At 35.6% G+C, this 14,494-nt stretch overlaps 1 protein-coding gene across 4 annotated transcripts in view; it reads right to left on the reverse strand.

The window, feature by feature from the left end:
- Positions 1 to 599: 599 nt before the first annotated feature.
- Positions 600 to 14,494, reverse strand: part of Cul4b (cullin 4B) — a 53,595-nt gene continuing 39,700 nt past the window's right edge. For 2 of the 4 annotated variants that reach the window (XM_023563237.2, XM_023563238.2), the window contains exons 13-21: positions 13,413 to 13,517; positions 12,642 to 12,752; positions 12,302 to 12,387; positions 10,815 to 10,922; positions 9,774 to 9,887; positions 8,318 to 8,423; positions 6,488 to 6,660; positions 5,124 to 5,276; positions 600 to 1,515 (exon numbers count right to left, since the gene is read on the reverse strand). In XM_023563237.2, coding sequence (XP_023419005.1) covers positions 1,420 to 1,515; positions 5,124 to 5,276; positions 6,488 to 6,660; positions 8,318 to 8,423; positions 9,774 to 9,887; positions 10,815 to 10,922; positions 12,302 to 12,387; positions 12,642 to 12,752; positions 13,413 to 13,517 — 1,052 coding nt within the window. In that variant the 3' untranslated portion in view covers positions 600 to 1,419. Of the gene's footprint in view, positions 1,516 to 5,123; positions 5,277 to 6,487; positions 6,661 to 8,317; positions 8,424 to 9,773; positions 9,888 to 10,814; positions 10,923 to 12,295; positions 12,388 to 12,641; positions 12,753 to 13,412; positions 13,518 to 14,494 lie in introns of all 4 variants that reach the window. The other 2 variants (XM_023563236.2, XM_023563239.2) reach the window with 1 other exon arrangement.

Below are 14,494 nucleotides of genomic sequence, written 5' to 3' on the forward strand. Positions count from 1 at the left end.
ACCAAGGCATATTTCTTAATGGCTCCAAAGAGGTAAGGACATATGAGGTTACGAGAAGCATTAAAGAAGTTGTAATTTTTAAAAAACAAACCAAAAATTTCTGCATCTCATACAGGATCAAATCTTTCAAGGAAAAAAAAGGAGGCAAAAGAAAAACCTACTTTTGGAGAAGCCTTCTGCTCACATTACTGATTTGAAGAATAATACTTGTGAAATTTTCTATGTATGAACAATCTTAGCACATTCCCCTGAAAAGTAGATGCCCAGTGGAACTCCTAACCTCAAGCAATTTTGAAAGAAAGTCAAAACTTGAAATCCCCCAAAATGGAGTATATGGAGAAAATAAGGGAAGATCTTTATATCTAAGGTTTTAGAGAATTACAAGAATGATAGTAAAGGCTCATTTACTAATGAAGATTTGGGATGCTTCCAAAAGAAAACCTTGGTAGAGAAAACTGGAATGGTAATAATCTACTATTGGTCCAAATTAAAGCCAGAACTGTCCAAACAACACTTAAAATCTAAAACATGTTGAAAATTAGTTGATGAATTTTTCTCCTGGGATAATTTTAAAAACATGTTGATTTTGGTCTTGCAAATCACATTATATTAATTTTTAATAAGAAGAGTTGGATTTTCTCTTACCATATACAATGCTCTAGTACAAATGGACAGCAATTTTCCTGTATTAGCTATTTTTAGAATTATGTGTTAATCTGCACAATAAATTTGGGGCTAAACCATATGCACACTTCCCATATTCACAAATGGAAAATTTAGGGCATAAATACACAAGATATTATAGAGCAACGGTTACCCTAATTAAAACTTGTTTGCAAATATTTTGTTTAAAAAAAAATCATCCTTTTCAGTGTAAGGGAACACTGCCTAGTAAAATATCAATAGTTATGATAACTCTTTTTTTCTTCCAAAGGGAAATCACAAAACAGGTGAACCATCAAGTCCAGGGTGGTTTTTCTATTTGATAAATACATCCAGAACTCTGTACAGTAAATAAAGTTTGCATGCAGTTTTAAGTATCTTCAAATGACACTTTAAGCAAATAAAATTTTCTGCTTCATAAGTAATGATGTATAAGAACCCCACCCCTTTAATAGTTATAGGGACTCCTCCCTAGTTCCAAAGTGGAATCATGAAGACCGGTACTTTCTTAAAGAGTTTCTGCACATCATACTAAGTAACATGCAAAGAGTTCGACAATATTCTTCTTAAGGGTAAGTATTACTCTTTAAAATGGGCATGTTAACCACTGAGAAAAAGTCCACTCAACTATTCCCATTATACTGCTTCATTTGGTCATTGGTAGTAAAAAAAAAAGTCGTCAAATAATATAGAATCAACAGGTTAGTTTATCCACTGGCTACTGCATATGATACCAAATGTTCCCAGGCCAACATTCTATGCAATGTAATTGTACTGGTTTGGATTTTCTTTATCTCTTTCCATGTAGTCCCGGTCAATTAATGATTCTATTCTCTTCTTAAGATCAGCAGGCTGTAAGAGAAGGCAAATTTTCAATACAAAGGTCATAATCATTGCAGTCTATTTACCATCATCCCCTTAAAAGAACAATTTTGGATTACAGGTTAACTGTATTTAATTTCCTTGACTTAAAAAATTATTTATTTAAATCCTTTTAATTTCTTTAGTGAAAAGTATGATGAAAACAAATCAGGTGAAGAAATATTTTTATACTACATACCACATATTATTATACCATTACACTCTTGCCATATCGGTACACTTTCTATTACTTTGCTATTTTAAACAGATCTCCCCATAACTAGTTACCCTCTGCACAACTGAACACGAGACTAAACTTACCATAACCCCACATGAGAAACACATTATAGTTTAGGGAAATAATGCTATTTACACTTTTTTTTGGTACCAGGGATCAAATTCATGACCTCACGCTTGCCACGCAGGCGCTTATGCCACTGAGCTAAACTCCAGTCCACTACTTACACTTTTATCAAAATAGTTTAAGCAGTACTTTTTCTCTCAGGAGAGACCTAATTCTCCAAGTTCTCAGTTTAAAAATTATTTTTTCTGAGACAGGGTCTCACTATGTAGTTTGAGCTGGCCTTGTACTCACTTTGTAGCCCAGACTGGTCCCAAACTCACAAATGTCCTCTTGCCTCAGCCTCCCGAGTGCTGGGATTTAAGGGTGTGCACCACCATTCCTGGCTTCAAATTCTCAATTTTATAAATTAATTTTAAAGCTATATAGAAGACACTATTGTGTCTCTTTGTGGTCGCTCATCCCATGTTGCACAGTGTATTTTTATTTTTTACTTCCTTTTCCTACTGTTATTTGGCCCAAGTTTGCACTGTAGAGCCTGCTTTTCCCTTACCCTTCTGTTTTTTTTAATACATGTGAAACTGCCACCGTTAAAAGAAAAGCTGTATAAAGGAAATTACTATTTAAAAGAATACAACATAAAGCTGAGTATGGTGATGCAATCCTATAAGCCCAATCTTCTGTGAGGCTGAAGCAGAATAGCAAATCTGAGTCCAGTCTGGGCAATTTAGTGAGACACTGTCCCCAAAAAACAAAAACAACTTAGTAAAGGGCTGGGGAGGTAGTCTCTTGTGAAGGTTCTGGGATTGATCCCCAGTAGTAAAAAAAGACAAGAGAGCACTACATCAAAAGGGTTCCATAGCCAGGGGGTGGGGTGGGGGGAGCGGGATGATGCTGCACACCCATAATCTCAGCACTCAGGAGAGGCTGAGGCAAGACTGCTGAGTTCAAGGCCAGTCTGAACTATACAGCAACACTGTCTCAAAAACCCAAAAACCAAACCAAAACAAAAATAAAAACAGCTCAATAAATGAAGTATCACATCTATGTATGATTTAAATGTTATCTATTTTAAGTGATTTGGATTTCTGAGTCTTGTTTAAAAATCAAGAAAGCGTATAGCTTGTCATGATGACTGCACTTAGCTCACAGATGACGAAACTCCTCTATATGTCTTATGCATCTAGCCTATAACAATGTTATAAATAGTCATCCCTTGGCGTATGCAGGTGATTAGTACCAAATCCCCAGATACCAAATCCACCAATGCTTCAGTCTCATATAAAATGGTAGTGTGCTTACATATAACCTAGGCACATTCCCCCAGATATTTTAAAATCTCTATATTATCTGTAATACGCAATTAAATGCAAATAGTTGTTATATTGTGTTGCTTTACATACTGGCTAGGGAATAATGACAGGAAAATATGTGTGTGTGTTCAATGTAGATGCAATTTTTTTAGATGGGGATCATATTGTGTTGTCCAGGCTGGCCTCAAATTCCTGGGCTCAAGCAATCCTACTTCAGTTTCCTAAAAAGGTGGTTACAGATGCCCATCACTGTACCTGCTCAACACAGCTGTTTTTCAATACATGATGCAGAACTCACAGATATGGGGGCTAATGGCATATACTCTTGCTTTGAACATATGTTTTGTACATATGTAAAATGACTACTAGATCAAGAGGGGAAAAGCCAGACAGAGGATCACACCTACATCTATAGTATGAGCTACTCATGAGGCCGAGATGGGAGGATCACTTGAGCCCAGAGGTCAATGCTAGTCTGGGCAACACACAGTAAGTAACACCTTGTCTTGAAAATAAAACAGAAAGAAGGGGGAAGAGGAGAAAATATGGGACAGCAAAAATTTTATTCAGTAATCCCAAGGTTTGAAAATCAAATTATTTTCTTTTCTTAATTACCTCCTAGCATCAGGGATGTCTCTGGTTGGAGGTGAAAGGAGTGTGAGGATGAGCCTGAGAACAAGTGTGGTAATAAAAAGGCAGTAATAATAGCTCTAAGTGGTTACTACATGCCAAGTCCAATGCTAAGTTTTTTCTTACATTCACGATCTCAATTAAGCCTCACAATAATCTAATGAGGTAAACACAAATGTTATTTCTATATTACACAAGAAGAAACAAGTTCAACAAGGTTAAATATTTACCAAAGTTCAAAGCTCCTATGAACCCTAATAACCAGGAGTCTGGAGTCCATCAAGAGCTTATCAACACAAGGATTTAGAAATAGTCTAAAGCTGCTCCAATACAATATTACATTATCTAACCATCTTTATCACTGGAAATTCACACCAAACTATGTTCATTTAATGACCAGTTTTGATTTAACAAAACTATCATTAGATTTTTAAAAAGGTATCAGCTGGGTGCAGTAGTGCATGCCTGTAATCCCAACACTTGGGATCACATGCATCACAAGACCCTGTCTCAAAAAACTAAAGAGAGGAAAAAAAGAGACAAGACACTGAAGCAAGGTTAGATTTGATTAGCACATGCTGTATGCATGTGTGAAAGTATCACCCTGAGCTCCATTAATATATATAATATTATTTGAAAACTTAAAATGACATTTAAAAAAATACTTAAAGACAGAATGTTGCTTTGTAGCTCAAACTGGCCTTGAACTCAAGGCCTTAGCCCAAAAGCTGGGATTGCACCACAACTGGCTAACTGACACTTAATGATGACTAGTTCTGTGTACTTTTTTGTAGTTGTTTTTGTTTGTGGTGCTGGGGATCAAACGGAGGGATCTCACACATGCTGGAAAAGAACTCTACCACTAAGCTATAGTCTTAAAATCTGTACAGTTTATTAACTAATCAAACAGAAGATTTAACTCAACCTAAAAAAAAGAACCAAATCTGTCACATTTTTGTTTGGTACCAGAAATCGAACTCAGGACCTTGTGCTTGCCAGGCAGACACTTGTGCCAACTGAGCTATATCCCTGACCCCTAAATCTGGCAAATGCCAACATATTTCAAGGAGAAAAGTTCAAAAGAAATGTAGACTAACTGGAAAATTTCAAAGACTCGTTTAGTCATTAAAACTTTCTGGTATTAAGGGCTTTATAAATTGCTTTTCCCTTTTTTCACAGTTGCCCACATATGCCAACAAAGTTTTTGTTCCTTTTTTTCAATCATGTGCATGAGTAAATTAAAATTGTCTCTCCAAATGGTCTTGAGGCCTTAATCTACATTTTAAAAATTAATACCTGAAAATATGCCGTACCATTTATAACAAGGGCAATATATAAAATACCAAAGTACCTACCTTTACTGGAAATTTTAACTGGTTATATACTTCTGAAACAAGGAGATTGTGGCTAAGTGTTTTTCTCATCTTCATAATTCGAACAATTGCAGCATCAATTTGATATTGTCTATCTTGAAATACTCTTTCTGTAGTGCTTGCTTGTTCTTCAACCTAAACACAAATATTTTAAAGTTAATTCACTGTATTTGAAGTGAAACCTGTATTAGCCACATACATAAACTATATGTATTGTAGGGACATGATTTTTTTCTACTGATTAAGCTACTTGAACTTGTTATGGGCCAGTCTTTAAAAATTCATTTTTATTTGGTAATGTATAAATCCAAAATGCATGGTTATATTCCTTCAAGAGTAACTGAAATTTAGGTGTTTAGGAGGCAGTTTATCTGTCTTGATGCTTAAATAAACATATTAATCTTTAGTAACCAAACCAAAAAAGCTTGTATGTTTTCGAACAGTTTCTTTCTGGTATAGCATAAACAGGGGTAAAATAGTCTTTTAAAAGGAGTATGTTCTTGTTCTTGATGTTAGTGAAAAAGTTAGAAACTTGTTTGATGATACTCTTTTCCCACATTAACACTTTTTCTAAAGTATTGTATTAAACTTTGTTGGAACCAAAATTGATCTGTTTTGGGATACTGTAGTTGGTTTCCTTAATGAAAGTGTCCTGCAAATTCAAATGACCAAAACAAAATATTTAACTTCACTGCTAATGAAACAAACACTAACTCACTAAGATTCTGTCACCAAGCCAAGCTGGCAAAGATTTCAAAAAGAAAACATCATGTATTGTGCATGCAGAGAAATAGTAAGAGATGCACTCATCATGGCTGGACAGAGGTAAAACTGATCCAGCCTTTCTGGAACACAATAAGGCATTATTTACTAAGACTCTTAAAATGTTCACTGGTAACCTTTGAACCCAAAAATCTGCTTCATGAATTTATCATAAGGGAAAAATCAGACAGATTAAGATTCAGGTACAAAGATGATCTTCAGTGTTAGTTACAAAATTAAAAAAGCATGAATTTAATTGCCCAACAATGAAGTGACTGAATAAATTACAATAGCTATGTAAAAATATACTGCACACAGCTGCTTATTATTTTTGAAGATTAGTAACATAAAATTTTTAAGATTAAATGTTAAATGAGAATATACATAAAACTGTTGAATATCAATCTGATCATGTGGCACTCAGCAAAAAGAAATCCATAATTAAACACTGAAATGTATCTGGATGTAGACCCAGAAACTGTTAATGGTACTGGTACTATTAACAGTATAAAATCTTTATAGATGTGTACTATGAACTCATATAATTCTAATGCATTAGGACTAGAGGAAAACAAAATATTTACTGTTTCTTTCATCTGGATTTGATTGATCTTTATCCTGAAAAGTTTGTGTTTGAAATCATCATTACAAATGAATTTGTCACCATCTTCAATATCTTTGCCCTTCGGATTTTTGGCCAGAACTCTAGCTTTGCCACAGGCTAATGACTGCAATGTCCTCCTTAACTCTCCATCCTCTGAAAACAAAGAGGGATTCAATTATGTGTTAGTAGCTCATCAGTATGACCAACTACACATTACAAATTCAATCTAAATCTAGCTTCCATTGACACCCCTCTACTAAAATTCTTGTTTGCCTATTTTAACTAGAAGTTAACTAAAGACTTCTTTGTTCTATACTGTAGAATGGCATTTCTCAGTTATCTTCTAAAAGCCATCAATTACCATTCCATGACATATCACTTCTCTCCAGCCCCACATTTAAAGGATGTATCCACTTGGCTGGTCTACTATCAACTCCGGTATGTCTAAGTTTCCCATAAAACTGTGCTCTTTTTCAAGATAGTAGTGATACTAAGCTGGTAAGAAACCCTCAAAAAAATTTTTTTTTGAGACAGGGTCTTGCTATGTGTTCAGACTAGCATTGAATACAGTATGTAGCCCAGACTGGCCTTGAACTTATAGCAATCCTCCCACCCCAGCCTCCCAAGTGCTGGGATTACAAACTTACAAGCATGCACCATCACACTCAAACATCTTTTAACCCTCCTTTCCTTCATTCTTCAAATGTCTAGTAGTTGCTTCCTTAGAGATACATCATCTCCATTTTCACTTGTCTCATTCTAGTTTAAGTAACTTAGCCCTTTATGTTTGAAGAAATCAATTCATCCTGTAAGTTGTCCTACTGATTTCAGATAAACTGTCCAAATATGTTCCTTTCATTCTTTCACCCATTTAGGACCTCATAATGTAGGTTTCATTTGCTAGACTCGTCAGGGCCTATCCATCTTACTTAGCAAATTTTGTAGCTCATTATTCTATGCTATAGTTAAAATCTTTATGATTCCTGCCTACACTATACCAGCTCCTAAATCCAAGGCCCTTTTAACATTATTTCCTTTATGTGCCTTCTCCATGACCAAAACTGGCCTAGTTCAGGTGCTAGTTTTTACATCAAGTTTTTCCAACTGCCAGTGGGCAATGATCTCTTGGTTTGCTAAACTCTTAACATACTTCTTGTCAGTACCAGACTGGTACTTTCTGGTTTTGAATTACTTCAAATGTCATTTCCCCACTTTTCATGGTTAAATTAAAGGCACAGTAGAGTTGGGCATGGTGGCACATGCCTCTAACGCAGCTGTCTGGGAGACTGAGGCAAGAGTATCACAAGTTCCAGCCCAGCTAGAGCAACTTGGCGACTCAGTGAAACCTTTCCTCAAAATAGAGAGAGAGAGCCAGGCATGGTGGCATATACTTATAATCACAGTTCTCAGGAGGCTGAGATAGGAGGATCGCCAAAATTTTGAGGCCAGACTGGACTATAAAGTGAGTTTAAGGCAGCCTTCTGATCTACACAGCAAGACTATTCAAAAAAACAAAAATAAAAACAAAAAAAGGCTGGGGATAAATTGCAGTGTAAAGGACTTGGATTTGGGGGCTGAGGGTTTAGCTCAGCGGCTTAAGCACCTGCCTTGCAAGTGCGTGGTCGTGAGTTCGATCCCAGTTATCGATAAAAAAAGAAAAAGACCCCCCCCCAAAAAAAAAAGACTTGGGTTCAACCCCCATTGTACTCTCCCTCAAAAAAGAAAGAATTATTCCTTTGTATGCCCCTGAGCACTTAGCATAGTGGTATACATATAATAATGCTTGAGATTTGAATGATTCAATACAAACCTATTCCTGTAGCTTGCTTGATCTCTTCTAAACTGAACTCCTCTCCCTCATTAAACATTAGCAGCACCAGTGTTTGAAAAAGAGAGACCTGGAGTTCTTTTTTACCCTGTTGGAAAAACAGCTGTGGTTAGCCATCCTTTTTTAAACACATAAAAAATTAATCAAGTAACTAATCTCTTATAGGCAAAGTATTTTTTCAATCAGTAGGTTTAGAAACACAGATTAACATTATCCAGAAAAAAATTACTTGAAGTGGTAATACAGTATGTTTGGTGTAGAGTTTAGGAGTGATTCTACTAAAAATAAGAGGCAGGATTAATCAGCCATTTCAAATCTTTTTTAAGCCTTATAATTAAAACAGAACAACAAAGTATTGTTAAGTTAATAATTTAGCCCTATGGGTCATTACAGATATTCATCACAAGTAGCAAAAAACCTACTCTTTCAAATGCATTTTTGACTTGTTTGATTCAGATTAGTCATGAAAAGCTGCAGGAGGCTTTGAAAGCAGGTATGAGCACTGTTCCCCTTAACTCTAACTCTATTCTTTATTTCCCAGCAACAAGAAGATTTCTGTCAAGTGGCAGTGTGAATTCTGCACCCACAGGTGGAGAAAAGGGGTTATTTTTTTTTAATTTTAAAGAATGGTCAGTCAGGGCTTTAGTGCAGGGGATTTAGTGCAGTAGCATAAGCCTAGCAATTCCAAGATTGAGAGTTCGATCCCCAGTACCAAAAAACAAAACAAAAAAACAATGGCCAATCAATTGTGGAAAAAACCATGATCATAAAATAAACACAAAACTGGGACAAGCTATCACTACTGTCATGCTTAACAGGTTGAACCTTTATGTGAAGTTACAATCTCAAAATTAAAGATTATAAGTAAGTTTTAAGAGTATCCATTTCCTAAATTGGACACACATATGTAAATAGTACATTTTTTCCTCTGGTGTAAGAAACAGAAAATGTAAATGAAGACCAAAATGTAAATAGGTATTATGAAATAGGAAGAAAATGTTCAAATGAGGAGGAGAACAAGGGAGAGGGAAGGGACAAAGAAAACAAGGGAAAAGTAAGAAACAATGTGGAAAGGAGGAAAACATGAAATAAAGCTTTTGTAATTGGGAGAAGAGGAGTAGAGGAAAGGAGAGGGAAATGAGGGGAAACAACATATCATGTACAGGGTACAAATTTTCTATGATGAATGTGATCATTACATATTATCTAAAATGCACCAATAAAATCTGATTTAAAAAAAAGCTAAAGCAAATGGAAAGGGAAAAAAAGATACTGACTTTCTAGCCAGGTGTGGCTGCACACACCTATAATCTCAGCACGAGGCAGGAGGATAGCTGAATTTGAGCCACCTGGGGTACAAAAAGATTTCAAGCCCAGCCTGAACTATATAGCAAGACTGTCTCAACCAACCAAAAAACCAACCAGAATATCCACTTACCTCTTTAAATTCTGCTTTTAGCACACAGTGTCCTAGGGTTGACTGCCACTGAAGTTTCCTGCCACTATGTTTGCCTAGATAAAATGTCTTGAAAATTTCCTGAAGTTTTACCATCTAAAGTAAATAAAATAAGGTTTATTTAAACTCTGTATCCAATACCACATTCACTTTTTATACTTACCACATGTACAGTAATTTCTGTAAGTTTTAAAGACTATATTCAGTAGGTTTACCAATCACTTTGAGAAAAGGTGATGATCTCTCAAATGCCAAAGTTAAAAGTATGTCAGTCTTTATACTCTTTGATCTCTCTGCACTATTTAATCATCTCCTTTATGAAATAGTCACCGTCAGTGATTTTTATGCCTCCATACTATTCTTGTTATATTACACTGCTGTTGCTTCTAACACAGCTTTCTTTTGCAGGTTCCTCTTCCTATCCCCTGCCAAATGTGCCCCTGTTTCTAAAGTTTTGTCTTTGACCTCTTTTCTTCTTTCCTATATACTCTTATAGAGGAAAACCAAGTCCTAGGTCTCCCATGACCATCTCCACAGAGCACTCTCGGTATCTTCCCTTCCCTAGCTTTAGCCCCTTTTCTATGCTTCAGCCCTGAATGAGACATTTTCCTAAGAGTTAGTATGGATTTAATTGAGCAGCCATCACTTAGCAATTCTGCTTCCAGATAAAATATGTGTGAAAAGAATTTCTGATCACTAGGGATCTGGGAAAATTAGCAATATTTTTGTCTTTTTCATTTTTATCGGTACCAGGGATCAAACTCACGACCGCCTGCTTGCAAGGCAGGTGCTTATGCTGCTGAGCTAAATCCCCAGCCCCAGAAAATTAGCATTTCATCTTGAAACCTGGCATCATTAGCTATGTGCTAAACTGGAATTGGAAATTATAGTATAAAATATTGGAAACCTGGCATTTGTTGTTGGTGTGTATATTTACATGAGCTTTTAAAAGGCATGTTTTTAAATGATAAAAAAAGTATTATCTATATGTCTATTACTAAGGTTCCAAACAGTAAATCTTACCTCTGATGGCAAATGAACTTCCATAGGCACATATGTTGGCCAATAACCCATTGTCAGGATATTCACAGTTAATTCAATATTCCCAGGTACATTCTGATTCTGCATATACTACAATAAGATTAATACATACACTGAGCTCTTTAAATCAGAGTACACACATTTTTTGTCATAATAATGACTCATTCAACAAATTATTCATTATGAAAATACATGCAGGCAGATAATCTTGAAATTATAAGCAACTATTAAGAGGACTTTAAAGCTGGGCATGATGGCACATGCCTGTAATCCCAGCACTCAAGAGGCTGGAGCAGGTGAATCAAAGCAAGTTCAAGGCCTGCCAGGGCTACAGGATGAGTTCAAGACCAGCCTGAACTACACAGTGAGAATATGTGTCAAAAACCAAAAAAAAAAAAAACACAAAGACAGACAGAAAGAGGACTTTAAATGAAGCCTATACAAAATGCACTAGCAAAGTACAAAGATTAATATTTTGATATAATGGCATATCAATTTCTCACATCTAACTGGGCTGTTAAAGGATCTTTCCTCTGGTCTTTACCCAATACCACATACAATCCACACCTTCAGAAACTCCTATGTGGCTTGAAATACCTTGCAGTAACCCCTATTTTTCACTTTACCAGCCAGCCCAAATATCCAGTTTTTTACCTGCCACAGTGCCTGTTTACAAGGGGTGGTACTTAGCATGGAAGGAAGAAGAGGAGGAAAGGCCAACAGACAAATCTTATTTTGTAGCTACTATACAATCTGTGATCCTACAGACTCTGACCAGGTTCTTACGAGTATTTCACCTTCCATTTCCTACCTTAATGATATACTGATAAGGAAATCATTCCTAAACCACCAAGAGGAAAATCTAATTTTCTGTTAATATTACCTATATTATCTTTTTAAGACGGGGCTTCACTACATTTCCCAGGTTGGTGTCAAAGTACTGGGCTTAAAGAGATCTTCCCACTTCAGCCTGCTGAGTTGCTGGGACTACAAGTATCCACCAAAGCACCCAGCTATGTTCTTAATTTCAAGAAAAACAAGTTTTTACCTATGTCTTCAAAACTATAGATGTATCTTTTCATTCCTAATGTCCCCAAAAGCTTCACACAAACACGACTGCCTTACCTCCATCCTCATTTTGAGCTCTGGACATGCAAATCACCGAGTGATCAGTAAGTGGGGAAAACCCTGATCCTACTGTCTAACTAGTTCTGGTGCTGACTTCAGTTCAGTACATTTTATTTCTATTTCTGTGTTATTCTGGGTATTTATTAAGACTAATCCTAAATAGGTCGAATATACTTACACTTCATTAATGATCTTTGTCTTCTATTCTGAATATAATTTAAGTTGCTATAAAGTATTTACAACAAATAAATGATATATCCTCTTCCATACAAACTGCTATAAGGAGATAACTAAATATATTTAAGTTTGAAGAATTAAGTAAGAGTTTAACTCACTTTTACCTGTTTGAACTGAATCATGATGTCTTTAGAAAGTTCCATGTCTTTAAACATTCCTTCAAGTTTGCTGGTGAAAGCAGCTCCACATTCTATTAAAGATTTTTATACATTTATAATATTTTAAGGTGATTAAAAACAAAGAATTTAAAATGGGAAACATGAAACGCAAAACTTACTTTAGCACGACATATGATCTACAGCTATTCATACAAATGCATGCCCCACTAATTCATCACATTTACATAAAATGACTCATAAAAGAGGCAGTCAATTAAAGAAGTAAAAGTTAAACTAACATTTTCCCTCAGAAATCAGAGAAAGGAAAAGAGAATGACAAACATACCATGTTTTAGTTTGGACAGCATTGATTTTTCAGCATCTACCGATGCACTCTTCCCAACTAACAGGCGCTTGGCTAAATCTTTCTTATAGAAGGCCTCAAAAACATCCTTACCTATGTTAAATAAAAAACACAAAACTCATAATATTTCCATTAAAGTTCTGACAAAACAGCTTTTAGAGGGCTTAATCAATCAGCTTATTACAAGTTGTTTTATTTTATACATTTTATGCACATTTGTTTAAATCCAAGAACATTGTGTCTATTTCTGTACTAGACACTTCAAAAGCTCTTTTCTGTAAAGAATTAACAGTGCATTAACTTTTCTTCAGAAAAGCTTTAGTCAACTGGTAGCTTTAGAGCCAAAATTCAAGAGATTAAAAAACAAGCAGCAGAAGTTCAGGCTCTTAATAGTGGAAAAGTCAAAGTACGAGGCAAGGGAATAACATTCCTTAAGTACCCTCAAATGAATTAAATGCAAGGAATAAAATACGATTTTAAACCCTTAATTCCCAAATAGTTTCCCTAGATTACATAACCTTTTAGTGTCTCTGTGAGTACTTTGTCTTAAAAGAAAACTGCTTTTTATTTATTTTTTGTTTTAAGACAGGTTCTTGCTATGTAGTTCAGGCTGGCCTTAAACTCACCACATAGCGCAGGCTGGCCCTAAACTTGTGGCAATCCTTCTGCCTCAGCCTCCCAAGTGCTGGATTACAGGCATGCACCACCACACCCAACATAAAAGAAGATACTAAAAAAGTAATAAATATTTACCATAGATAAATCTAAATATGATCATAATTTTATCCAACATTTTTTCAAGTTCTTCATCTGTAGCTTCTTTGTTTCCAGCGCGAAGTTTTGAATCCACATACTTAGCTAAAATGGGAGGAAAGTCTGTTGTTTAATGCATGGGTATCTTAAGGTACTGGGTACTACATATACCCAAACAGAAGTGACACATACTAAGTTTTTCAGTGCTTCAGATAGATATAGATATAGAAATAGACATAGCTACAGATATATATAATATGAAACAGACATATACATTCTTTTAAGTTTCCAAAGTCAAGGAGAATCAAGTTCATGCCACAGAACTAATAAACACCAGAGCCAAAACTCAAGCAGAAGTCTTATAACTTCACACTTAATACAATTTCCACTATCAAGATGTTTATTAGAACAAATGTAGTGGCACATAGCTCCGTGTGGGGGTAATCAAAGCTGTTGAAAGGGAATCTTCCAGAGCTTCCATTTTATACTGATGACAACCATTCTTAAACAATACTTTTCCAATAAACCAGATACTACAGAGTACAAGGCAAACTTTGTAAAACTTTTAAATAAAAATAGATTTTAACAAAATATAATCCTTTTGGAAGAGGACCAAAAGGTTTTTGAGGGCTCCTTTCCTCTGACATTAATGGGTACTTAAGAGGGGAAAACCTGAGACACTCTGCACTATACACTGTATCTATACATTACATATGCCAGTTATTTGGTTTATTTTCATCCTGGACTTTTTCCTTTCTCACCGGCAACACTAATTTCATCCTCTGCTTTATTGTAGCCCTAACTGTAAGCCTATACAAAACTCTGCCTCATTTCTAAGTCACTACAGGCTTGAAAACCAAATAAATTTACTATGGGGAAAAGTAAGTTAGACCCAAAATTTGTCTAAAAAGAAAACATCATGTTTAGCAGTTAGGTTCTGAGATGCTCTTTAGCGTAAAGGACATTTTTTCCTCAATACTGGAGTCTGAACTAGGGCCTTCACATTGAGCTCCCTAGGCATTTTTGTTGCTGTTGTTTTTGAGATGCAGTCTCACTAAGTTATTAGACTGCCCAGGCTGAGT

Source organism: Cavia porcellus, unplaced genomic scaffold (genome assembly GCF_034190915.1).
Source record: "Cavia porcellus strain 051 isolate PalLab524CR breed Dunkin Hartley unplaced genomic scaffold, mCavPor4.1 scaffold_3, whole genome shotgun sequence".
NCBI lineage: Eukaryota > Metazoa > Chordata > Mammalia > Rodentia > Caviidae > Cavia > Cavia porcellus.